The sequence below is a fragment of the Salvia miltiorrhiza genome, chromosome 4, assembly GCF_028751815.1.
Source record: "Salvia miltiorrhiza cultivar Shanhuang (shh) chromosome 4, IMPLAD_Smil_shh, whole genome shotgun sequence".
Taxonomy (NCBI): Eukaryota; Viridiplantae; Streptophyta; class Magnoliopsida; order Lamiales; family Lamiaceae; genus Salvia; species Salvia miltiorrhiza.
This window is the reverse complement of record NC_080390.1, coordinates 37,154,632-37,180,980: the sequence shown is the minus strand read 5'-3', so window position 1 is coordinate 37,180,980 and position 26,349 is coordinate 37,154,632. Positions and strand designations below refer to the sequence as shown.

Below are 26,349 nucleotides of genomic sequence, written 5' to 3'. Positions count from 1 at the left end.
TGTTATTATTATAAATTTATAAATATTAATTAAAAAATTAAAGAAAGCTATATATTTTTAGTGGACGTTAAATCGAGTAACTGTTGTATACTTTTGGTGGACGAACGTAGTATAGTTTTATATAAATTACATGCTTATATTAGAAAATTGGATCACTTTGCAGAGACTAATTTTGTATCAAATTTTAATTTTATTAATTTAAATTAGTAATAATAAAATATACGCGCATCATACACAAATTTAAACTATAATCACCGCACATCGTGCGGGAGGTACACTAGTAAAGATTAAACACCAAATGCGAATTCATCAAATTGGCTAGTCAATTGTGGCTACAGTTATAAATGCAAGTGGGATTCAATCAAATCATGTCCAATTATTCATGATAATGGGATTCATTCTTATTGTATCATCAAATCTTTCTTATCATCTGATAAGATATTATTGATAAAATTATTCAATTTAATTAAATATTTAATTTAGCTTATGATAAATAATTTAGTGTTAAATCTGCACATTACTTAACTAATTGATTGTTTTTTATGACTCAGTCAATTAAACCAAATGTCCTCATTAATAATTCAACTTAATTAAATATTTGATTTGTATAATTAAGCTCGTGCTAAATAACTTAACCTTTACTTATTTAATTGAGTGATATTTTATGACCCAATGAATTAAATCAAATGTGCCCTTATTGTACTATTATCCACGACTAGGTTTCACGGAATTGAGGATGTTAGCAAGCAAAGGCTCCCAAGTCCCAACTAGGTGGCCCATCCGAAGTTGAAAAATGGATTTGATAATTGGAACATATTTTTAAATTGTAGTATTTTATAGTTCGAATTTTAAAATAATTTCTAAAAATGGTCTAAAGTTTAAAAATTACAAAAAGAAAAGTTTAAAAAATACGAAAATTCAACTAAACTTTGAAGTCATTCGTAAAAATGGCTTGAATTTTGGATAATTTGTAAAAAATAGCCTATATGTATATATATAAACAACCTAAATTTTAAAGTTATTCTCGAGTTTAAAAAAATCTAAAGAAATGGCCCGAACTTCCATAAATATAAAAGATAGCTTGAATTATGACATCGTGGAAGACCCAAAGTTAATATGAGAATTACGTGAAAATTTTTAATTTACTTGGTGCATTTCCAACAAAATATAATTTTTTTATTTTTCTATGAACCCTACCATCGCACAAATAATTTTATTTTCTCTCGCAAAAAGTTAATATTGTCATACTTGTGAGAATCCAATGAATAATTTATGAATTACTAGTTGATATTCATTGTTAGTGAATGCTTTCAATACAAATTTTCCTTCTCTATTTGTGCGAGATTAGGAATTTATATGTCCGAAGTTTAAAAAATTTGTGTTGTCAATAAACTTTGCGATTCTTATATTTTGTTAAAAATATTCCAAGTGAATTTAGAATTTTCACGTAAACTTCGGGCCTTCCGCAATGTCATAGTTTGAGTTTGAGTGTAAGTTCATGTCATTTTTATAACTTTTATGAAAGTTCAGGTTCTTTTTTGTATTTTTAAAATTTGTACCATTTTTATAAATGGCTTCAAAGTTTACGCTAATTTTTTATATTTTTTTAAAAGGGTTAAGTATCAAAATACTTAACCGTTTTTAAGGAGCCAGACGTGAAAAGGGTGTCAATGTTAGATGTGGATTTAATACTTAACCCTTTTTAAAATTCATGTCATTTTTACAAATTAAGACTCCAAAGTTTAGGTATTTTTATAAGGGTTAATTGCATATAATATCACGAACTTTGCTTGAATCCATTTTCCCCACGATTTTTAAAAATTTTATTTTTTGTCAAATACTTTGACATTTGTTCAATTTCCCCACGATTTTTTTAACCCTCAAGTCGGAATCGACGTGGCGTTGATGTGGCTCGTCGGCACACGTCATTTCGATAAATTAAACGATGTGTTTCGGTTTAAACATTAAAACCCTCGTTTCAGCAATCAGTACCACCAATGGGCAGCACCAGCGCCAACAATCGGTGCAAATCGGCGCACTGGTTTGGAAGACTGAAAACACGAAGCAATCGGTGCCAGCGATCAGCGAGCAATCAGCACCACTTGTTTGGAAGACCTCGACACGAAGACTTGCACACTGGTCTGCAGAGGAACCATTCGACAGAGGTGGTGGAAAGGAAAACAATCGTTTTTTTTTTCTAGCGCCAAAAGCAATCTTTGATTTCCTTTTGTCTGATAAAAATGAGAAATTAAAAGAAATTAGGACTATTTATTATGATTTAATATTATATGTGTAATTTAAAATTCATATATATTCCACGTCAGTGTTATGTGTAAAATTAAATCCACGTCACTGCTATGTCATGTTTCCGGTCATCGGTAAAAAAAATCGTGGGAAAATTGAACAAATGCCAAAATATTTGATAAAAAATGGAACTTTTAAAGATCGTGGAGAAAATGAATTTCGGACAAAGTTCGTGATATTATATGCAATTAACCTTTTCTATAAATAACTCTAAAGTTCATATTTTTTTGTAATTTCTAGAGTTCGAATTGTTTTTACAAATGATTTCAAAATCCAAATTATAAACTTTTATATTTTTAAAATTCAAATTATTTTTGTATAAATAACTCCAAAATTTGGACTATAAATTATAATAACCCTTTCAACTATACGAGGGGCACAAATAAAGAAATAGTGACTTGCAGTTTACACAAATTAGTGGATGCTCATTCGTCTGTTTCGAGCTGGACTATATAAAAAACCTAATGATTTGGTACCTGTAAATACTTCATCCGTCTATCAATTCGCGCCCTAAAGGGAAGGACACGAATTTTATGAAAAAATATATTGTTTATTTATTGAGTGGAGAAAGGGACACGGTTTTTAAAAAATAATAATTTATTTAATTAAGAAAATCATTACTAAAAATGGGTATACCACAAATTGATGGACGGATGTGGTACTAAATAGTATAGTTCGGAATAAAACATTTTAATGGACCGTAGTAAAATGAGGGAAGAGTCTAACCTACACCCAACGCACTACACATCGCCGCTACGATTATAACACGTGTCACACCATTTAAACCCATGGAAATTCAATTTTTTGATAACCAGACCGTTATTTGGTTTATAATACCACCGCTTCAAAGAATCATTTTCTGAGAATGGTTTTGAGTTTTGACTTGAAATTAGTGCATGAGTAAATTATTGCCACGTGTCCACTAACCTATATTTATGGAAATTTGAGTGCACGTCTCCATTAATACCAAACTAAAATATTTATGTAAATTAATATATATATATATATATATATATATATATACATACGAGTATATCTATAATAATTATTCTCGTATATTTCTAATAATTTATACTTATATCAAATTTAGCATATATTTTAATTATTAACTAATCCTATTTATTATGAAATTTTATTATACGTATAATATCTTGAATAACTAGTTTGTTTTTTAAGCAATTCATGAAAATTTAAATTTAAGTAGTTATAGAGAAATTTCATCAATGCAATAAAATTTGAATGAAATATTGAAATGGTATGAATGATTTCGAAGTTAATGGTACTCAATTAATTTAGCTTTATATCTTAATTTGCAATGAAATTATTTCAACAAGATGACAAGAAAACAAAATTTCTTGATAAAAAAAAATATAGATATTCCCACAAAGTAGGACCGGTGCTATAATAACTTATTTATATTTCAATAGTAGATATATATGCATGTGATAGAAAAACCAAGTATACATTAAAATTAAGGATTTGCTCAATTCAAATTGAAAATTTCATGTAAATAGAAATTGGGGATTTCAATTCAATTATAATATTTATAAATATAATAAAAAAATAATTGTAACTGAATATATTTAAGCTGGATACTGAAAATAAAAATAGAAAAAGTAAAATTAGTGATAATAAAAAATAATACTCCCTCCGCCCCATTGATAATGACTCATTATTTTTGCGCACGGTTGTTAAGAAGAACAATGATTTAAGGATAAAAGTGATACAAAGTGGTGGAGCCCAATTGATTTCCCACTAATCATACTTGCATTTGAGAATCTTCAATCGATTTTTCACTAATCATACTTGAATTTGAGAATCTCCAATTGATTTCAAATTGGAAACTCCATTTTTAATATAGTATAGATTCCTGATTATGTATTGCAACTGTGTGGATGAATTTTGTAATATTCCTTTCATTCTCGAATTTTACCGCGCGTGGAGTTTAATAATTGGAAGTTTAATTTTTTCTTTTGGTCCATAAAAATTGAAGTAATCGAAAACTGGATTCTTAAAAAAATGATATCATCGAAATGCATTACTAATTTTGAGAATTCAAGTTAGATTACTGAAAATCGAATTGGGGATTTGAGAATTCAAGTTAGATTAGTGAAAATCGAATTGGGGATTTGAGAATTCAAGTTAGATCAGTGAAAATCCAATCGACAATTTGAGAATTCAAGTTAGATTAGTGAAAATCTAATAGAGAACTTGAGAATTCAAGTTAGATTAGTGAAAATCCAACCGACAATTTGAGAATTCAAGTTAGATTAATGTAAATCCAATCGACAATTTGAGGATTCAAGTTAGATAAGTGAAAATTCAACCGAGGATTTGAGAATTCAAGTTAGATTAGTGAAAATCCAATTGGGGATTTGAGAATTCAAGTTAGATAAGTCAAAATATAACCGAGAACTTGAGAATTCAAGTTAGATTAGTGAAAATCTAATTGGGGATTTGAGAATTCAAGTTAAATTAGTGAAAATCGAATCAATGATTTGAGAATTGAAGTTAGATAAGTGAAAATTGAATCGACGATTTGAGCATTCAAGTTAGATGAGTGAAAATACAATTGGTAATTTGAGAATTCAAGTTAGATAAGTCAAAATCTAATCAAGAACTTCAGAATTCAAGTTAGATTCGTGAAAATCTAATTGAGGATTTGAGAATTCAAGTTAGATTAGTGAAAATCCAATCGACGATTTGAGAATTCAAGTTACATTCATGAAAATCTAATCGAGAACTTGAGAATTCAAGTTAGATTAGTGAAAATCTAATTGGGATTTGAGCATTCAAGTTAAATAAGTGAAAACCCAATTGGGGAATTGAGAATTCAAGTTAGATTAGTGAATACTGTCGGAAAAATTGAAAATACCGTCGGGAAAAGGAGTATACCGCCGAAAAAAATTGAGAATACCGTCATGAATACTGCAATTACCCCCGACGATATTCTCATTTTTTGACGGCGGTATTCACATTATTTCCAACGGTATTCGCATTATATCCGTTGGTATTCTCATTTTGATGTATAACATTAAAATGTAATGTATTCGCATAGTTGCAAGCTCATACAAAATGGATTCACTCACAAACTTCATCACTTAGATTAGTGAAAATTCACTCCACGAGTTGAGAAATCAAGTTTGATTAGTGAAAATCTAATAGGGAACTTGAGAATTCAAGTTAGATTAGTGAAAATCTATTAGAGAATTTGAGAATTCAAGTTAGATTAGTGAAAATCGAATTGGGGATTTGAGAATTCAAGTTAGATAAGTGGAAATCTAATCGAGAACTTGAGAATTCAAGTTAGATAAGTGAAAATCCAATTGAGGATTTGAGAATTCAAGTTAGATTAGTGAAAATCCAATCGACGATTTGAGAATAGAAGTTAGATAAGTGAAAATCGAATCGAGGATTTGAGAATTCAAGTTAGATTAGTGAAAATCTAATTGGGGATTTGAGAATTCAAGTTGGATATTAGTGAAAATCGAATCGAGAATTTGAGAATTCAAGTTAGATAAGTGAAAATCCAATTGCAAAATTGAGAATTCCAGTTAGATTAGTGAAAATTCAATTGGGGATTTGAGAATTCAAAATAGATTAGTGAAAATCCAATTGCGGAATTGAGAATTCAAGTTAGATTAGTGAAAATTCAATTGGAGATTTGAGAATTCGAGTTAGATTAGTGAAAATCCAATTGGGAATTTGAGAATTCGAGTTAGATTAGTGAAAATCCAATTGAGAACTTGAGAATTCAAGTTAGATTAGTGAGAATCGAATTGGGAAGTTGAGAATTCAAGTTAGATTAGTGAGAATCGAATTGGGAAGTTGAGAATTCGAGTTAGATTAGTGAAAATCTAATTGAGAACTCGAGAATTCAAGTTAGATTAGTGAAAATCCAATTGAGAATTTGAGAATTCAAGTTAGATAAGTGAAAACCCAATTGGGGATTCGAGAATTCGAGTTAGATTAGTGAAAATCCAATTGAGAACTTGAGAATTCAAGTTAGATTAGTGAAAATTCAATTGGGAATTTGAGAATTCAAGTTATATTAATGAAAATCCAATTGAGGAATTGAGAATTCAAGTTAGATTAGTGAGAATCGAATTGGGGAGTTGAGAATTCAAGTTAGATTAATGAAAATCCAATTGGGGAATTGAGAATTCAAGTTAGATTAGTGAGAATCGAATTGGGGAATTGAGAATTAAAGTTAGATTAGTGAAAATCCAATTGAGAATTTGAGAATTCAAATTAGATAAGTGATAATCCAATAGCATAATTGAGAATTCCAGTTAGATTAGTGAAAATTCAAATGGGGACTTGAGAATTCAAATTAGATTAGTGAAAATCCAATTGGGGAATTGAGAATTTAAGTTAGATTAGTGAAAATTCAATTGGGGATTTGAGAATTCAAGTTAGATTAGTGAAAATCCAATTGGGGATTTGAGAATTCGAGTTAGATTAGTGAAAATCCAATTGCATAATTGTGAATTCAAGTTAGATTAGTGAGAATTGAGTTGGGGAACTGGGAATTCAAGTTAGATTAGTGAGAATCGAATTGGGGAATTGAGAATTCAAGTTTTTTGTTTTTGTTTTTAGGGGAATTGAGAGTTCAAGTTAGATTAGTGAAAATCCAATTGGGGGTTTGAGAATTCAAGTTAGATTAGTGAAAATCCAATCGGGGATTTGAGAATTCAAGTTAGATTAGTGAAAATTCAATTGGGGATTTGAGAATTCAAGTTAGATTAGTGAAAATTCAATCGGGAACTTGAGAATTCAAGTTAGATTAGTGAAAATCCAATTGGGGATTTCAGATTTCAATTTAGCCAGAGGTATTTTCAATTTACCCGGAGGTATTTTCAATTTACCCGACGGTATTCTCAATTTACCCGGCGGTATTTCAATTTACCCGGCGGTATTCTCAATTTACCCGACGGTATTCTCAATTTACCCGACGGTATTTCAATTTACCCGACGGTACTCAATTTATCTAACAATATTCTCAATTTGCCTGACGGTATTCTCAATTTACGCGGAGGTATTTCAATTTACCTAGCGGTATTCTCAATTTACCTCAATTTATTTTTAGTATCCAAATGTTCAGTTACGATTATTTTTTTCATTATATTTATAAATATTATAAGAGTTGATATTAATTATATATATAGAGGTGTAAATGCTAGTTCGATGAAATTATATTTCTAGTCGAATTGGTGTAATTCCCCAATTTCTATTTACACGAAATTTTCAATTTAAATTGAGAAAATCCTCAATGTTAATGTTACGTACATTTGATTTTTCTATCACATGCATATCTATCTACGCTTGAAATATAAATAAGTTATTATAGCATTTTTCCTGATTTGTGGGAATATATTTTTATTATATTTTTTTATCAATAATTTTTGTTTTCTTGTCATCTTTTTGAAATAATTTAATTGCAACTTAAGATATAGAGTCTAAATTAATTGAGTACCATTAACTTCGAACTCATTCATACCATTTCATTCAAATTTTATTGCATTGATGAAATTTCTAAATAACTACATAAATTTAAATTTTCATGAATTGCTTAAAAAACAAACTAGTTATTCAAGGTATATATTATATACGTATAATAAAATTTCATAATAAATAGGATTAGTTAATAATTAAAATATATGCTAAATCTGATGTAAGTATAAATCATTAGAAATATAAGAGAATAATTATTATAGATATACTCGTATGTATATATATATATATATATATATATATATATACATTACCACTATATATATTAGTTTACATAAATCCTATAGTTTAGTATTAATAATATTTTATTAAAAAAATACTTTAAATACTCTCTCTCCTCTCCTCTCCTCTCCACTACACATAGACGTGAACTCTCTCTCTTCTGTAAATCTCTCTTTCTTTCTCTCTCTTCTGTAAATCTCTCTCTCTCTCTTCTTCATCCTGTAACTTCGCTGACCCCTGTCCCCTGCCGTCTGATTACTCTCGCCGTCGCCTGTACAGTATTTCCCCCTTCAACCTCCACCCACCCAGCTTTTCCTTCCTCGTCTTGACTGAAGATCCATTAACAACCAAAATAGAAAGCGAAAAATGTCTATGATTCTGAGCTTCTTCGGCAGTTGCCGCAACAACATCTACAATCCATTCTGCCTCGATATATGGGATCCCTTCGAGGGATTTCTTCTCTCCAACCTCCCCTCCACCGCCCGTGAGACTACCGCGGTGAACCGATGGCCGATGCCCGCATCAACTGGAAAGAGACGACAGAGGCCCATGTGTTCAAGGTTGATGTTCCCGGACTGAAGAAAGAGGAGGACATAAATATTTAATATGGGTTCTTCAGAAAAATAAAAAATGTGAAACAAATTAAGTAATTAAACAACTACAAAATAATCCTTCAGACGAAAAAGTTTTTAAAAAATACCACAAACCTATTTGGCTATTTCATACCTATATAGATGACATGTCTTATCCAAGCCACGCACCAATTCCAAAGCTCAAAGCGGTATTGGGATAAACAGTACTGAAATAGAATCGATGGTATTTTAATAAAGCGAACCGGTCTGGTCGAAGATAAAGGCAACCCGAATGGTTTATTCAAGGGGCGACGTGTCCGCATCCTAGCGGCGATGTGTAGTGCGAAGGGTGTAGGTAAGACATTTCCGTAAAATGAGGGAATGCAATGTACGGAAGATCTAATGGAGGAAGAATTTACTGAAATTCTCCAACATGCCTAACTAATTGGTTTGCTGACTACTATCCATTTTTTTTTAAATCAGAAAAAAGTGCAATTAAATAACTGGAAGGTACAAGAAGTACCAAGAGTTAATACAGACAGCAACCAGACAGAGAGAACAAGCCAAACAACCAGGAAAACACAAAGGCAGGAGCCACCAACGCGTCACGAACTATCAACTCAAGATCCCTTCAAGCGAGAGCCAGGATTGGAGATCCAAAACAGGCGCCTCCAGCTTAAAAATCATTTTCCAACTCCAAAGTTTCTTCTTGATCTCCAAAACCAATTTATCTTTGTTCCACACACCTTGCTTGAAGATACAGTTATTTCTCACTTTCTAAATGCTCCAAACAATGCTAATCCACAAACCAGTAAGGAATCGAGTTTCAGCTTTATTCCCAAGACCAATGAAAGCAAGGAAGTGTTCTTTTGCACTGTGATGTAAAGCCGAGCTCTTACCAATCCACCGAAGAAACGCATTCCAAATCTCTCCTATTTTTTCACAAAGAAAGAGAATATGCTCCAGATCCTCCATCTGAGAATGACAAAATATGCAGTCCGTTTCCGGAGAAGTGTTGAGTACATGTCTTCGAACGAGGTTATCGCAAGTAGCCATTCTTCCTTTCATAATCCTCCAAGCAGTCATTTTTGCTTTGTGTGGAACCGGAGCTTTCCAGATCTTGGAGAATTCCTCTTTTTTCCTCTGTGAATCGGTTGTGGCTGCTTCCCTCCTAATAGCTTTGTATGCTGAATTCACTGTGTATGTACCAGATGGAGAAAGTTTCCACCTCCAGCCATCTTTAACACCTGCATTCACCTTGAAAAGATTGATAACATGCAAGAAGGTTAGAAGCATGACTCAAATCTCTACCCCTCAAATCTCTAGTCCACTCAAGCTTCCACTCCCAAACACCTTCGACCCAAGAGCCCATATTCTTGATGTACCCTTCTTGATTACCACTCAATCGGAAAAGACTTGGGAACCTTTCTTTCAAGCTTTTACCCCCCACCCAACAATGATTCCAAAACTGTATAGAATCTCCCTCCCCCACCTTCAACATCAGATTATCCCTCAACCATTTCCCCCCGTCCCCTCCGCTTAAACTAACCACCCTCTTCCACCACCACGATTTAACCTCTCTCTTTTTTTCGAAACAAAGGCCCTCACCATCCCACCCGATCTCCCCCTTACTAGCTTGAACCACACGAACCCAAAAAGACTCCCTCTCTGTCAACAACCGCCAAATCCATTTAGCCATGAGAGCCTTATTAAAACTCTCCAAGTCTTTAATACCCAGCCCTCCCTCTCGAACATCCTCACCTAAATCCTCCCATTTAACCCAATGGATCTTTCTACCCTCTGTTCCTTCTCCCCCCACAAAAACCCACTCATCACTCTACGGCACTCAACCAAGACACTCTTAGGCACAAGAGAGAAAGAAAGCTGAAAAATAGGAATTGAGAAAAGAACAGAGCGCAACAACGTAATTCTCCCGGCAAAAGACAACTTCCGATTCTGCCAAAATTTGATTTTCCTCTTAATTTTCTCAACTAAATAGCTCCACTCTGCTACTCGAGACAAACGAGCACCAATCAAGATACCCAAAAATTTAGTAGGAAACTCACCAACTTGACAATTAAGAGTATTTGCCATCTGAACTCTCAAGGGGCTCGGAACTCCAATCCCAAAGATATTGCTTTTATCAAAGTTAACTTTAAGACCCGACAGAGCTTCAAAAATTTTCAGGATACTCTTGAGAACCCAGGCATTTTCACTTTTCCCGGAGGCCACAAAAACCGTATCGTCTGCATACTGCAAGTGTGAGACAGAAAGACCGTTGCTCCTGAAAACAAACGGTTCCAGCAGCCTTTGATGAATGGCTCTATTGGTGATCAAATTAAGTCCTTTCGCTACAATCAGGAAGAGGAAAGGTGACAGGCTCGCCTTGTCTGAGGCCCCTTTCCAAATGAAACTCACCTGATGGGCTACCATTTACTAAGACATTGGTCATGGCAGAACTTAAGCAGCCCGAGATCCATCTCCTCCATCGAAGACTAAAGTTCATCCTATCGAGCATCTCATCCAAGAACTCCCAATCGACAGTGTCGTAAGCCTCGACAAAGTCCGCTTTAAACAGAATTAATCCCTACTTTCTTCTCTTGGCCTCCTCAATGATTTCATTCACCACGATGACCCCATCAAGAATATACCTCCCTGCAACGAAAGCACTTTGACAATCTGAGATAATCAAATGCATCACCTATTTCAATCTTGAGGCCAGCACCTTAGCAATAACCTTATAAAGACTGTTGATCAGAGAAATAGGACGAAAATCCTTTAAATCCGAGGCAGTTTCCTTTTTTGGAATTAAAACGATGAAAGATGTGTTGCATCCTCTGGCCAGTTTACCATTAGAATGAAACTCCTTCAAGACTCCCATCAAGTCATTTTGATGATATCCCAACATTTCCTCATGAAGAGAAAATTAAAGCCATCGGGTCCAGGACTTTTACCTCCATCACAATTCCAAATTGCTTCTTTCGTTTCCTCCTCTGAAAAGGGCGAATCCAACCAATCCCTAAGTTCATCCGAGATCTTTCTTTGCACAAAATCAGTTGGAATCGTTGGCCTAACTCCTCTTCTTTTCCTGAACTGATCTTCGAAATGGGTTCTGATATCCTGTTTGACCTCATCTGGTTTATCAATCCAGCTGTCTCTGACATTGAGCCATGAGATCTCATTTTTAAGACGCCTTCCGTTAATGACTTTATGAAAATAGCTACTATTCACATCTCCGTCTTTCAACCACTGGTCTCTCGCTTTTTGAGATAAGAGACTGTCTTTATTTTTCATTTGGAGGAGCAAGTTTGTAGCAGCTTCGTTTCTCTTGACAATCTCATCTTCTTCCAACCCCAGGGTGTCGTCAATGACATCCCATTCAGTGATCTCCGTTTTAAGTTTTTCGATATTCTGATCAATCGAACCAAAACTTTCCTTATTCCATTTCTTGAGATCTTCTTTCAACCTTTTCAACTTTTCTTTGAACACATAGCATTTCCAGCCCGAAAAGTCATTCCTGTTCCACGATTCTCGAACCACCCTTTCAAAATTCGGATGATTAACCCAAGCGTTGATGAACCTAAAGGGTTTCGGCCCCCAATCCACATAGTTCGTTTCCAAGAGGATAGGGCAATGATCCGACACCGTTCTATGCAATCCTCTTACTTTTGTTTGTGGCTCAACCGAAACCCACTTCTCATTAACCAGGAAACGATCAAGTTTAGATTTGCATCGACCCTACGGCTGATACCATGTGAAGTTTCTTCCTTGTAATCGAACATCCACCAAACCATTACCTCTAATGAAATCGTCAAAAGACTGAATATCTCTAGCCGAGAAATGACTGCCTCTTCCCATTCTTTATGATCTAGATCTAACAGAGTTAAAATCCCCACCAATACAAACACAAGACTCTCTATTATGATCAACCACCAAACCAATAGAATTCCACAAAACCTCTCTATCTGCCAGAGATTGGGGCGCATAGATATTAATAAAGCAGCAATCGAAGTTACCAGGATTCCATCTTCCATTCACGATCAGCGCTCCCGGGATGTCCCAATGGCTGGAGCATGCAAACCGCGAATGATTCCACACAGTTAAAATCCCTCCTGCCCTCCCTTCTGCTTTTCGAAAAGCAAAGCCACATTTTTCAGACCCCCAGATAGCTTTAAGATCCATCTCACCAAAGTTGTCTAATTTTGATTCTTGAATGAAAAGGAGGTCGACTCCCTGTCTCTGGGCTAGTTCTCTGACCTCTCTCTTTTTAATTCTGCTCCCAAGACCGCGGATGTTATATGAGATCACTTTCATTGATCACACTGTTCTTCAATCTCCTCGCCCCCCTCTTTACCTTCACAGCCCAACAGTTGTTTAGCCAGAACAGTGTCTTCCACATTGCTTGAAAAACCAATTTGCTTCCCGAAATTCCAGATTTTAAGGCCTTCTTCCAAGGCTTGATGAGAGCTCCCTTCGGTTCTGAAACTGAGCCCTCTGCATTCTGGTTATGGAATCGTTCACGAGCCCTAGCACTCTTACCTTTTTGTTCTGGGAGTTTCCTGCCCGTGGAATTAGCTGCCGCTTTCTTACTCTTCTGATAGATCAATCGCTTGAGCCCAAGTTTCATAGAATTCTCAACCCCACTCTTCTTCTTATGGAGATAAGGCTTTCGACTCTCGAGCTCTTGAGAGGAGCTTTCTGAAGAATCCGAGATATGAGTACCCGACGATCCAGATAGATCAGAAACAAGGTGAGCTGGACTCCCTTCTCTAACTCCTTCATATCCAGGCCCAACTTCAGAGGGCCCAAAATCCACAATATTTTCAAGACCTAGCCCGGGGTCAGCAGGCCCGCAAGAATTATTTGGGCTTGACTGGGGCTGATCCATCACTATAACAGGCTGACCAGTTTCAATAAAAGTGGTAGGCAAGACTGAATCTTTTCGTAATTCCGGGCGACTGTTCCAAACTCCTAGTTCTCTCGACAACATCAATAGTTTCTCGAACCGAGGAATTAACTGATTGTTCATTGAATTCCCGCATGCAATCTTTTTGGGAATCTGGAGCGTCGGCTTCGACAATTGGCGGAGACACTCGGGGTTGTTGAACCGAAGGAGAAGCCAAACCGTCACTGAGATGATTATCGGAATCCATCTTCACCTGCGCAATCCGCCGGAAACCCAGAAGAGTCATCGTCATCTTCTTCCACGGAGAGTCCATCAACTTCCGAATCCGAGCTCTCCTCTATGAATTGTGAACTCTCCAAAGGCAGATGATCAGCCACCTCGTCAATCCTGATTTTGAAAGAAGCTCCATTAATCTTGCACTCAAAACACTGATGAATCGCATCAAGACCTGTTGAAATTTGGATGAAGGCAACATCTAGTCGATCTCTAGATTTTGTAATCTCATGCACTTTCAGCACCATACCCAGGCGGGCTCGCACAATATCAAAGAATCTAGGGCTCCATGCTTGGAGAGGAACCCCATGCCATTTGGTCCAGACCATTCTTTGGGTACACACATCAACGTAGGACCACGGTCTCACCCACTCAAACCAGAAGCTCGTCCATTCATCAAACTCTTTCAGAAGATCCTTGACTGAGGCTTGATTCAGACTTTGAATGAGTACAAGGTTTCCCCCGAGGGAAGAGACTTTCAGATTATCAACACATTCGCAATTGATTTCTTCTTCATAATCCTCCCAAGCAAATTCTGATTTAACAAAACCAGTAAAAGACTTATGTAACCACTCCACGTCCTCCTCTGAAGATTGAAACCCGATAACTTCATCTGCCGGAAGTTCAGAATCATTTTTGGACCCTCGAAGGGCCTCTGCGAAGGATCTCCCTGGTTCACGCTTGCCGGACAAGAACGTGGTACTCCTTCGATTCAAAGATATCGTCCCCGGTTTACTCGGGGGTTGAAGGGCTTCCACCGGTCTTCGAATTAGAATTTTTGTCCATCTTTGAAGATCTCTCAAACCTGGGGACATAACTCTAATCTTGTAACTTCCTATCCAAATATTGTTCAAATCAACCAGAAATCTTTCTTTGTTTTGGACCTTCTCAAATCTGACGAAACCAAAAAATTTTCCTTTAATATCGCTCTTCTTAGGGCAAAAAATATCAATCACTTTTCCCACCGTGTTGAAACTTCTCTCCAGACAGTCAACTCTGGTACCTTCCGGGAAATTGTTGAAGAAAAACGTTGCTTCATACTCAAGGTTCCTTTTCTCAATCCTATTACCGGCTGTTTGGGGGATACGGGTGAACCTATGGTTGGTCTTATGGGAGTACCTCACCGGAAAACACTCGGGACGGGAAGAACCTACCCCTCTCCTTCTCACCACTCTCTAGACCTCCGGATCCTCTCTCTGAACTCTCATTCTCACATCTCAAATTGAGCTATTGATCTTGTTAATAGACTACTATCCATTTGATATGAATTTCGCATTCAAATACTTAATGGCTATTGAAATTGCCACTCCTATCTTCATTCACGCGTAGGGAAGCGAGGAGACTTGACATTCTTTTTATTCTTGTGAGGTTTTTCAATGTGAAGAAAACACCTCAGGCCATCTCCAACCATTTACACCAAACACAAACCCATTTTACAGTATATATCACATCCAACAGTAATTCTTCTCCAACCATTTACACCAAACTCAAACCCAAAAGAATATTCTTTAAATATTCTCTTTCCACTTACTTTTTATACTTCTTCAATCATACCTATGTATTTCTTTTAAATTATACATTTGCCCCAATCTTTTAATTAACAATTTCATATTAAAATAAATATTATACGAAAATTAATTTTATTATTATATTAAATAATATTGGAGGATTTGGTTCTGGTCTACTATATTATTATATTAGAATTATTAGATTAATTTCGTATTTCTCGTGTAGTTTATTTATTTGCGTCTGCTTGATTTTTGAATTATGTTGTGTAATTTTAATTATGTTGTTTATATGTTATGTGGTATTTATATTATTAATATTATTTTAAATATTCTTGTATTATACATTTTAATATGTCATGTAATTAAAAATTAATCTATTTTATTGTTGCAAATTAAAACTCTATTTTCAACTAGATTATTCTCAACCAAATTATTATTATTATTATTATTATTATTATTATTATTATTATTATTATTATTATTATTATTATTATTATTATTATTATTATTATTATTATTATTATTATTATTATTATAACTTTCATTCCTTTCTTATAAACCTACGAAATTAACAAAAAAAAATTAACTTTCATTCTAATCATTTAAACCTACTAAATTAACAAAACAATATCTAGCAAGAAGAGGGGTTAGTTTGCAATTCTTAAAATTCTATAAAGTGTTTTGGTGTAGTGAATAGTGTTACACCAAATTTGGTGTAATACTATTCAAATGGTGGCCCCAAACCCATTTTGGGTTTGAGTATAGTGTACCATTGGAGAGGTTTTGGTACACCAAAATGGGATTTGGTGTACCGTTGGAGATGATCTCACAATGTGATACAAGTACATTACGCTATTTCATTACATATGAAATTTATTTACCCCAAAAAAGAATTTGTTTAATAGCTCATTTCATTCCAATTATATAGGCTTATTGTAAAAATTAAAAAAATTATTGAAAAAAAAAAATTAACAAATAAAATTTATAATACACTCATATAATTTATTCTTTGACAATGAATTAATATTAGAGTCAATCAAAAACATAGTTATGGGTATATTAGTAAATGAATTAAAATAACATAAAGTTTTATTAAAGTTGTTGGGTGGATTTTAGCCACAACATAAAAGAGTAAAAAAATAATAGGAAAATAACAAAAATTTGGTGCAAAAATAGAAGAATCTAGCAGAGGAATATCATGATTCTAGGAGATTCTTTGATATCTAATTTCTTTGATTAGAATATTGGTGAAATCTTGAGATCACGAACGAAAAAACTTAGGTCGATCAATGTAAACATAAGTGATAAAAGTAATGGAATAGTAGGGAGTGAAAATAAAGAAATTATATTACCGAAGGATGATTACAAGAGTAAGTAACTTTTGGAAGTGTGTGTGCATGTATGAAAAGCAAAAACTCTATTTATAAGCAATTTTAGGTTAAGGGGCAATTATTATGTTTTCAAATATGGACGTGTAGAATTAATTTTGTCATTTCAAGTTCTTCACGCGCAAAACTCTTAAGTCAAAATCGCCTTCTCTTAATTAAGTTCATGTGTAAAGAATTGAACAATTGTGCTAGCAAGAATCACATCTCTAAAATATTTGAATCAACGACTTTATTTATCCTCAACATTGTAGATCTTATTACAGACCTAATTTGGCTCGATCCTGTTGTAGGTCGGCCTCACTCCTCTGACCATCTCTTATGTTCACCATCGTTTTTATTTTAATCAGAGCTGAAAATTCACGGTGAACTTAAAATCTAGGGTTAATAGCTAAAAAATACACCAAGCATCACCGAATTAGCAAATTGCACACGACCTTCAAAATTAGCCACAAAATACATCACTTTTTAATTTAGTTGCAATTTGCACACGCGTTGACCATCACCTTATGCGTAGTTGACGTGGCAGCCGGAAATTGCAGACGTGGACTAACCGCCGGGCATGTAAAACGACGTCGTTTTTTAACGCATTTTTTTAATAAAAAAAATTAAAAAAAGGGAACAACCTTGTTCTCTCTCAATCTCAATTCCAAATTTTCGCTCAAATCTCAATCCCAACTTCCGCTCAATCTCAATCTCGGTTGCTGCAGCTGCCGGAGAAGTCATCGTCCTGCCTTCCGGCGCCGCTCTTCCCTCTCTTTGCGTGGTGTGTGTAGGTCGGAGATGGTCAGAGGTGGTGGTGGGGTCAAAAAGGGGGAAATCGACCCAGATCTGGCGCCGGCGGCGGCGAGGAAGAAGAGGAGCTGGGGTTTGGTGTTTGTTGTTGCGTGGTGTGTGTGGGTCGGAGGGGGTTTGGTATTGGCGGTGGAAAGACTCGCGAGGGCCGCGATTTGGGGATCTAGGAGGCCGAGGGCCGCGATTTGGGGATCTGCAGCCATGGCGCTAGCTCCTAGCGGTGGAGGAGGATGAAGGCGGCGGCGTTGTTGGAGAGGATGAAGGCCGAGGGCTGCGATTTGGGGATCTAGAAGGCCGAGGGCCGCGATTTGGGGATCTGCAGCCATGGCGTTAGCTCCTAGCGGAGGAGGAGGATGAAGGCGGCGTTGAGGGAGGAGGACAGAGAGGCGACTTGGCGGAGGAAGACGGAGTAGGTGAGACGGGGAGAGGTGGCGGCGTCGATGAGGAATGGCGCCCCAGATCCGCCGCCTTTTCCAGACACCGAGCACCACCTCTACCTCCACCTCCACCGCACCGCACACCTTCAATTCACCGCCATATCTGCAAAACCCTCAAATCCCCTACAATCCCCTGAGGTCCGACGCCTGATTTTGGTGGAAGAGCTGGCCGGCGGTGGTGGAAAAGCTTGAGGAATGAGAGGATGCGGCTGTGATTTGAGAGAGAGAGATGATTTTTTATTTTTTTTTAATTTTTTTTTATAATAAAAATGACATGTGTATTGCCAGATCAATTAAATTGCCACGCGTATTGCCACCTACAATAAAAATGCCACGCGTATAGTCCACGTCATTGCCGGTCAACTTTAATTATGGTCGGAGTTCTCGCCGTGTGCAAATTACAACAAAATCAATAGTGCATGTATTATGGGGCTATTTTTAAAAGTCATGTGCAAAATGCAAATTTGGTGAAACTTTGTGTATTTTTTGGCTATTAACCATAAAATCTATTACTAACTAAAATAGTTATCTGATTTCGAAAATTAATAATAAATTTTTTTAATTATTAAATAATCAGTCTTACTGAAATTTAAATGTCAAGATATAAACATGATCATGAGACAAACATTTAACAATTGTTACCTATATTTTGGTGTTTTGGTGTATCTTCACTTTAATACAGGACCTTCTTACCTCACACATCCAAAGTTTCCATGAAACACAAGGACGGGTTAGCAGAAATAGACCGGCTGGAAAGGGGCCTGTTACTGGACGGCGGCCCGGATTCCGAGCCGGCCGGCCACGACGAGCAAATCGACGGCGACGAAGACGAGCTGCCGCCCCTTTACACGGCGTCGTTTGGCGAAACCGAAGAAAATTTCGTGAAATACCAGACGACGCGATGGGTTCTGTACTCGCTGCTGTTGATACTGGCGTGGGGCATCGGCTTGTTCATGCTGATTTATCTGCCTCTACGCCGCTACATTTTGCGCATAGATATCCGCTCGCGGAAGCTCTACCTTACTTCGGATGCAATTGTGTATAAAGTAATTCCGTCTCATCTTATTTCGCTGTTCTTAACTTTTTCTGATATCTTCTACTTTGCCTGAGTTGCTTCCCTTCTTAGCTGTGCCGTTGATTTTGTTGCGATGTGTTTCGGGATTGGATGGATGCAACTTTTGAGGTGGTTGAGGTTTTAGCTATGTTTGAATTATTCGATTTTCTGTGTGTTACTTTACCAGTTTTGATCAGCTCAGATATTCACCTTTTGGGATTCAGGAACTTAATTAGGTTTAGGTAACAACTGAATTGCCAAGTCAAAGTGGATTTTCTGTAAAGAATAACCTGTATAGTTTCCAATTTATTCTTATAGTGATAAGTGAAGGATAGAAGCTGAGGAAGAGAGGAGAAATATCTGACATCTCGTCTCTCCCTCTCTCTCTCTCTCTCTTGGTTTTTTAAATCTTTTCTTTGGTTGCATCAGGTGAGAAGACCGGTGTCATTTCCATGTTTCGGGGTTCTGAAGAAAGAGAAGCATGTCTTACTGCTTTCAGTGGCTGATGTTGCAATAGAACAGGGTAAAGCTTCACAAAATTGATCTTCCATCTGTTTTGGTCAAATACTCGATTTGTGCTTTTCTTTCGGATTCTTTAATATTGCGAAAATCATGAAAGTCTTCAATTAATTGACATTGCACTTCCTCTTATGTTCGTAATGTCTGAATCAAAGCCTAGCCAAATGAGTAATCGTAAGCATTATATTGAAAACCCTGAACAAAAACTGTTACTTTCGGTATTGTTGTGAACTGTTTGTATGGAGTATGGTTCATCTTTCTAAAGTGTGTCTAGGGCACTGCTCGCTCCATCTGTTTTGCTTCATAATTTTCTTTTTATGGAAGATTTTAATGATGGATTAGCTGGTCTCTATGTTTATCTGCTGTGTCTGAGCTTCCATGGCATCCTTTTGCATTCTCTTAATCAATATTCTATTTGTTCATTTTAGCAAATTTGAGTTGTCTTCACCATATCAAAACCAAGTTATAAATGCAATTGAGATATTTATCAGGATATCTGCAGTCCCTTTTCGGTGTATACTCTATTAGAATAGAGAATGTTGGAGTGAGAAGGCCTCCAAGTGATGATGTTCAAATACAAGGGGTTACTGATCCTCATGCTTTCAGGAAGGTATTATTGTGCTCAAGGAGTCACATACACATTATAATCATGGTTTAGTTCTCCTAGAAAGCATTGGACATCGGACATTCATTGAAGACATCTTGAGTAATACCATTTCTTACCATCTCCAGGCTGTTCTATCTCAGCTGTCTACCATGAGAGGTGAGGTGTTCTCCAGACATGTATCTACTCTTGATGATAATCCAACTCCATGTACGGGTCATTCTTCAGTTGCTTCGGTATGTTAGTGCTACTAATACTAATGCTGAGCTTGTCATTCATAGAGATTTTTTTTCATTCTGCTCTGTCACTCTCTCTCTCTGTACAAACAAACATGCACACTGTCACATGCTGAGTTGCCAGTGATGCCAACAAAGAGACATTCTTGGCAAATAGTTTTCAATCCTTTGTGCTAACAAGTGAGTTATTGTACTTCCACCTTATGGTGTTTTCCCAAAAAAAAAAAAGTGAGTTATTGTACTTGCCCTTTGTGGTATAGTATTTTTTAACTCGATCAATATTTTTAAGGAGGTCTACTTCTGGTTTCTTTATTTATACGTCTTGCTCCCACCAATCCATAAACAACTTTTACCAATTGGTTTTTTTTTTTAATCTAATAAACACTTTTACTCCGCTCTTTCTTGGGTTTGGCAGATGTCCCCTTCAAAACTGAGGCGTGATTCTTTTCCTCACCTTGCTGAAGTGGCGATTTTGCAAAAATTAGAGGAGGTTGGCAGTTCAGTGAAGGTTAGTAAAGTTACCTATTCTCTGTATATTCAATTCTGTGTGTTTGTTTTTGTCTTTACGTGGAATAAATTGCAGAGAGTCCAAACCTTGATTGAAGAGCAGAAGCTTCAAGCATCGGAACTTGCAGAATGAGAGTTGAGGTGAACTCCCTGAGTGTGACGAATTATCTGCTATCAGTAAATGCAAAGCATGTCCATCTTTCAGAAGTTGAGTTGCTACTAGAGTCCATATTTCAGAAAGCTAACACCTAAAGATAATGAAAAAGAAGCCGCGTGATAACCAGTTACCGGCTTGCAGATTATCAATACTGTCAGATTGTTGCGCCCTCCAGTTCATCCTTATTTGCCTCCTGAAGAGTGAGCGCTGGACTTTAAACTGCTAAGATGAATATGCTGCTTTCTCTCGTTTAGTTGTAATAATCATAATTATTTGATCTTCCAATCTCGACCATGTTGTACAACTCGTTGATTTGAAGTTTCTATCCCATGCCAAAGCTTGTGAACCTAGTTTGATGCATGTTCTACATATACGAGCAGCAGATTGATTCTAGTGAGTGAAAAAGTTTGATCTTTTAGATGTAAAACAATCCGAATTCCAGTGAAAGTAATGATCTTCTACTAGAGTCCAAATTGTGTAAGATGTTGCGTCAGTTATATATGCTCGAGTATAGATGGGAATGCTTGATTTTTTGAAGGGTCGTTCTTAAATTATAGCCGAGAACTTCGATCTCATACCGACTTTTTAGTTCCAACTTAAAATTTTCGGCCAATTTAAGCTAATGCGTCTTTAAGAAATTATCATCAAAATCAATGATATACCTACAAACATAATTTTGAAATTGTCAATTTTTCGGTTCGATTATACTAGTTTTTAAGAAAAATATGTTTGGTAAATTGAAAATCGAGCCGAAATAATAATTAATTTAATAATTTATACATATATATTTAAAAATTAAAATGATTGTTATTACTATTCAATAAAATAGTAAATAATTATTCTTAATTTATACTCTTAATCTTGGTCAACTAAAAAAATTAAAGTAACTTTTCAATAATTACTCTTAATTTTTGGTTAAGATGTTTTGAAATATTGAATTATTATTTTTTGTGGATTTCGATTCTTATATATTAAATGTTAATTAGTTATTTAAATTTTAGAAAATATATTGTGTATTTACTTCGATTATTTTGGTTTTAACTGGAACTGAATCGAAATATTTCGATTCGATTTTGTTCGGTTTTAGGTATGTTTGGTTCGGATTTGGATATTAATTATATAATTTGGTTTTAATTTGATTTTTACTATACAATTCGATTTGGTAACCGAATAATCGAATGCTCACCACTGTTTTTATACCATAACCTTGTTCTTTTAAATATTACTCTATTTTAAAAGAAATAGATTATGGGAGTATTTTTAAACATCTTGTCCTTGTTTTGATGATACCAAAACACTTAGATTTTCCTTTACTAGACTAGAATATTTTGAACCCAAGTGTTAGAGTTTAGTTTACTAGTTAGATTGATGGATGAAGACTGAAGACCGCTAGATTGAAGATTAGAGGACTGAAGACACATGACTGAAGATTGGAACTGAAAAGGCTGAAGACAAAATACTAAAGTATTTTGAAGGACGAGCTGTCACTGAAGATTCAGTTATGACTGAATAACTAATGCTGGCCACGTGGAAATAACGAACTGATACATAAATCAAGTATCAGTAGACATTCTTCCTCGGATTGAAGACTTAAGTTTAAAAGAAGCCACATATTCATGCCAAGTACAGCTGCATTAAATGCGAAGATATGAAGATCGTCCTCGCCTGCGCAAAGCTTTCCTATTTCGTGCTAACTTTTCAGAAGCACCATGCTGCTACTGCTAGAGACGCTCATTCCTCAACCAATCAGGAACCTTGAAGATTGAAGCCTCAACCAAAGATTCAAATCTATCTAACAACGGTCGAATTCTTGAAGACCATCTCACCAACGGATCTATTCAAGACTTCGCCTATAAATAGAGCTCGAGGATCGCCTTCAATCTTTACCGATTCAAACACTCAAGCTGAAGCTCTGCCAAATTTGCGACTCAACCTATTCACTGCATTCCAAAGTTTGAATCAAAGAAGAGAATATCCAAAGCCAAATCAGTTTACTGATTACTTAAATTCTCTTACAATCTTAGGCAATCTCATTGTAAACCCTTAGCCTAAGTCCCGATTACTGAGAGTCTGTTCTCTGTAATCTAGTTGGTACTCGAACCCTTTTCTAAAAGAGCAAAAAGTGAGTTTGAAAGAGAGAATTCTAGACAGTTGTCTGAACTCAAGAGTTCTTAGCCCCTGCTTGAGATAGCTCTTGAAATCAGCCCAACTTGGCGGGAGCTTCTCGATGACTGACCCAGCGGTGAAAGCTTCGGGCAAGTTCATTCCTTCGGACGCCAGCTCGTGCAAGATGAGTTGGAACTCTTGCACTTGGTCCATGATCGATCGACTATCGACCATCTTGAAGTCTAAGTACTTCGCTATTACAAATTTCTTTGTCCCCGCATCATCACTACGGTACTTCTTTTCTAGTGCCTCCCAAATTTGCTTGGAGGTCTTTACATTGGCATATACATTATATAAGCTATCCTCTAAGCCCCCCAAAAGGAAATTCTTACAAATGTAGTCTCCATTGCACCAATTGTCATACTCGGCACGCACCCCAAAGCTGGTCTCGTTTTCTGTAGGCACAGGAGGCTCGTCTTCCCTCAAGAAATTGACAAAGCCCAACGTCGTGATGTAGAACATCATCTTTTGTTGCCACATCTTCAAGTGTGACCCACCAAATTTAGGTGGCTTTTCGGCTGGCGGCAACATCCTTGAAGACTGTAGCGGCGCCGAAACAGTTCCACTCCCGGAACCACCAGATTGGAATGAACCAAACGTGAACCCCGACATAGTCGGTTCAACAGAACTAGTTCCATTCCTGGAACTACCATCTCCTCCAAGGCTTGTTTGGTAATGAACCAAAATTGAATGGCAATGGAGTAGGACCTCCATAATTCATACCAGCAGACCCGCCAGAAATAGCGGAAGCAGTTGCATTAGTGGATGCAGCAACAGTTGAGTTGACAGTGGCGGCAGCAGTGCCAGAGGTGGCAGCAGTAGCAGAGGCAGCGGCAGCAGCAGTGGCAGCGGCAGCAGCAGAGTCGGAGGTGTTGGCAGGAGTAGTCGACATTTCCAGTTAGAACAACAACATGTACTATCTCGTCTTGCGATTGTTGGATAGTACACCCGTGAAGCACAATACAACTTAAAACAAAAGAAAAATTACAACGGAAAAACTGGAAATGCACTTAAAAATAAACTAGAACAAACTCAAAGCCGAGTCGAGGAGTCCTCTCTCCGCAAGACGAGATACGCCCCGGTAGTGCTCACGGTAAGGCGTGTCGTCCCCAAAGATGAAACGGCTCCGTCCTTCAAAGTAGCAGCACCACAAACTAAGAAGGCTCCGGCGAACTAGATGAGACGAGAATTGAGCTTTATGCTCCTACGAATGCAACTAGGATGATGATATGAGATGGAGAGAAGAGAGAACTTGTGTGTCTGTGTGTTCTACTCCATGAACAAATGAGGCTATATATAGCCACACCATGGGAGGTGAAAGGCCTTAGCTTTCATGATGCCATCATGGCTCATCATGGCTAGCCATTAACCATTGGTGGTTACAGCAGCTGAAAGGCCAAAGGTCTTGGCAGTTACGACAGCTCAAAGGTCTCACGTGTAGTATACAATTTTAGTATATCATTTCTCACTCACCAGAAATTGGTTTTGAGACAATGAAAATACTGCGATTTATCTATATAAAAAATATAGAATAATCATATTATATTTAATCCTTTAGGAATTAAATAAACAACCACCACAAATTAGTTAAGTATAAAATATACAAAACTAATTTCCAACAATCCCCCACATGAGTGGAAATGCCATATGCATGAATGCAGACTCATAGCTCAATCCTCAAAAGACATCAAAGCATTAGGATAGGTGGCTTGTGGCTTTGAACCTTCCTTAGTTGATACCATCGGATATACTGGCGGACTAGTAGGACGCGATGCCTTTGAACTATTCCTCCATCGTGTATACCTAGACAATGAAACCAACGCGATGATGACTCGGTCTCATCCGTTCTCACGTTTGTGTCCGTTGCAGGCCATGGACAACCTCTTTGGATTCATAAGTGATTTAAAACGAAGCGGCCCCACTTCTCACTTACATAGGTGGTTCTTTCCCGAGCATCCTACCATGCTCGACCTCCTCGAGGTACTTAGGAACCATTAAAAGTTGAAGACTTATCCTCACCACTTGGTAGGCTTAAACACACTCTCACTATTGCTCTTCCACGGGAATATATGTAATGAGTGTGCACTCACAGACTTTAATAGCTTAGTTTTCCCATTGAACCAAGTTTTTGGGATCTCCAATCAGCATGGTTGGGTTTCCACTATAAATGTCTTAAGACGTGGATTTTAAACTCATTCCCGTTAGCAACTTATATATTTGATCACGGTGTAAACCTTTGGTCAATGGATCCGCTAGATTATCTATTGACTTCACGTACTCAATTGAAATAATCCCACTTGTGATCAAAAGTCTCACGGTATTGTGTCTTCGGCGGATATGCCTAGACTTACCGTTATATAGACCACTTTTGGCTCTTCCAATAGCAGCTTGGCTATCACAGTGTATCATCACCGGTGGCACCGGCTTATTCCAACATGGAATATCTTCTAAGAAATTCTTTAGCCACTCGGCTTCTTCACCAGCTTTATCCAAAGCTATAAACTCTGATTCCATGGTGGAACGAGCAATACACGTCTGCTTCGTGGACCGCCATGATACAGCTCCACCCCCAACAGTGAACACATACCCACTAGTCGAAAGTGAGTCCTTGGTGTAGGATATCCAATTCGCATCACAGTACCCTTCAAGTACTGGAGGGTATCTCGAGAAGTGTATCCCAAAGTTCAAAGTGTATTTTAAATACCTCAGAACCCTTATTAGAGCCTTCCAATGTTCCTTGCTTGGACTGCTTGTATAACGGCTTAACCTGTTCACCGGACATGCTAAGTCAAGGCGAGTACAGTTTGTGATATACATCAAACATCCAATCGCTTTAGCATATTCTTCCTGTGCAACAGGCTCGCCTGTGTTCTTCTTCAAGTGAACATCAAGTTCTATGGGGGTCTTAGCTGGACGAATATCATGAGCATTGAACCTCTTGAGCACTTTCTCAACATAGTGAGCTTGTGACAAGACAATTCCCTCAGAAGTTCTTACAATTTTCATTCCAAGAATCACATCAGCTATCCCCATGTCCTTCATGTCAAAATTCTTTTTCAACATGCTCTTGGTATCATTGATTATTTGGGTGTTGCTCCCCATAATTAACATGTCATCTACATAAAGACACACAATGACATAGCCATTATTAGTGCTCTTGACATAGACACACTTATCACACTCGTTGATC

The 26,349-nt window shown here is 36.7% G+C and overlaps 2 protein-coding genes and 1 long non-coding RNA gene across 4 annotated transcripts; 1 reads left to right on the top strand and 2 right to left on the bottom strand.

Moving 5' to 3' along the window:
* Positions 1-7,995: 7,995 nt before the first annotated feature.
* Positions 7,996-9,732, bottom strand: LOC131021432 (uncharacterized). Its single transcript, XR_009100945.1, has 2 exons — positions 8,767-9,732; positions 7,996-8,615 (listed from the first exon to the last, which is right to left on the bottom strand). It is a non-coding gene; the product is annotated as an uncharacterized LOC131021432 (long non-coding RNA).
* Positions 9,733-9,852: 120 nt separating this feature from the next.
* Positions 9,853-11,045, bottom strand: LOC131023384 (uncharacterized). The gene is made up of 2 exons (XM_057952923.1): positions 10,524-11,045; positions 9,853-10,449 (listed from the first exon to the last, which is right to left on the bottom strand). The coding sequence occupies exons 1-2, from the start codon at positions 11,043-11,045 to the stop codon at positions 9,853-9,855; spliced, it is 1,119 nt and encodes a 372-aa protein (XP_057808906.1).
* A 5,832-nt stretch (positions 11,046-16,877) lies between these two features.
* LOC131021431 (uncharacterized) lies at positions 16,878-21,343 on the top strand. 2 transcript variants are annotated; one of them, XM_057950619.1, is made up of 7 exons: positions 16,878-16,973; positions 18,599-18,962; positions 19,400-19,493; positions 19,981-20,099; positions 20,222-20,329; positions 20,745-20,837; positions 20,913-21,343. In XM_057950619.1, exons 2-7 carry the CDS (start codon positions 18,630-18,632, stop codon positions 20,967-20,969), a joined length of 804 nt encoding a protein of 267 aa, XP_057806602.1. In that variant the 5' UTR covers positions 16,878-16,973; positions 18,599-18,629; the 3' UTR covers positions 20,970-21,343. The 2 variants fall into 2 exon arrangements, with proteins under 2 accessions (XP_057806602.1, XP_057806600.1); XM_057950617.1 differs by lacking the exon at positions 16,878-16,973 and having other exon boundaries at positions 18,477-18,962.
* Positions 21,344-26,349: the final 5,006 nt, after the last annotated feature.

Coding starts and splice junctions, on each gene's coding strand:
- LOC131023384 (XM_057952923.1), bottom strand. CDS start 11,045: ATGGTAGCCCATCAGGTGAGTTTCATTTGGAAAGGGGCCTCAGACAAG. Junction 10,450..10,523: donor GAATTACGTTGTTGCGCTCT/GTTCTTTTCTCA, acceptor TGAGTGCCGTAG/AGTGATGAGTGGGTTTTTGT.
- LOC131021431 (XM_057950619.1), top strand. CDS start 18,630: ATGAAACACAAGGACGGGTTAGCAGAAATAGACCGGCTGGAAAGGGGC. Junction 18,963..19,399: donor CGGATGCAATTGTGTATAAA/GTAATTCCGTCT, acceptor TGGTTGCATCAG/GTGAGAAGACCGGTGTCATT. Junction 20,100..20,221: donor ATCCTCATGCTTTCAGGAAG/GTATTATTGTGC, acceptor TACCATCTCCAG/GCTGTTCTATCTCAGCTGTC.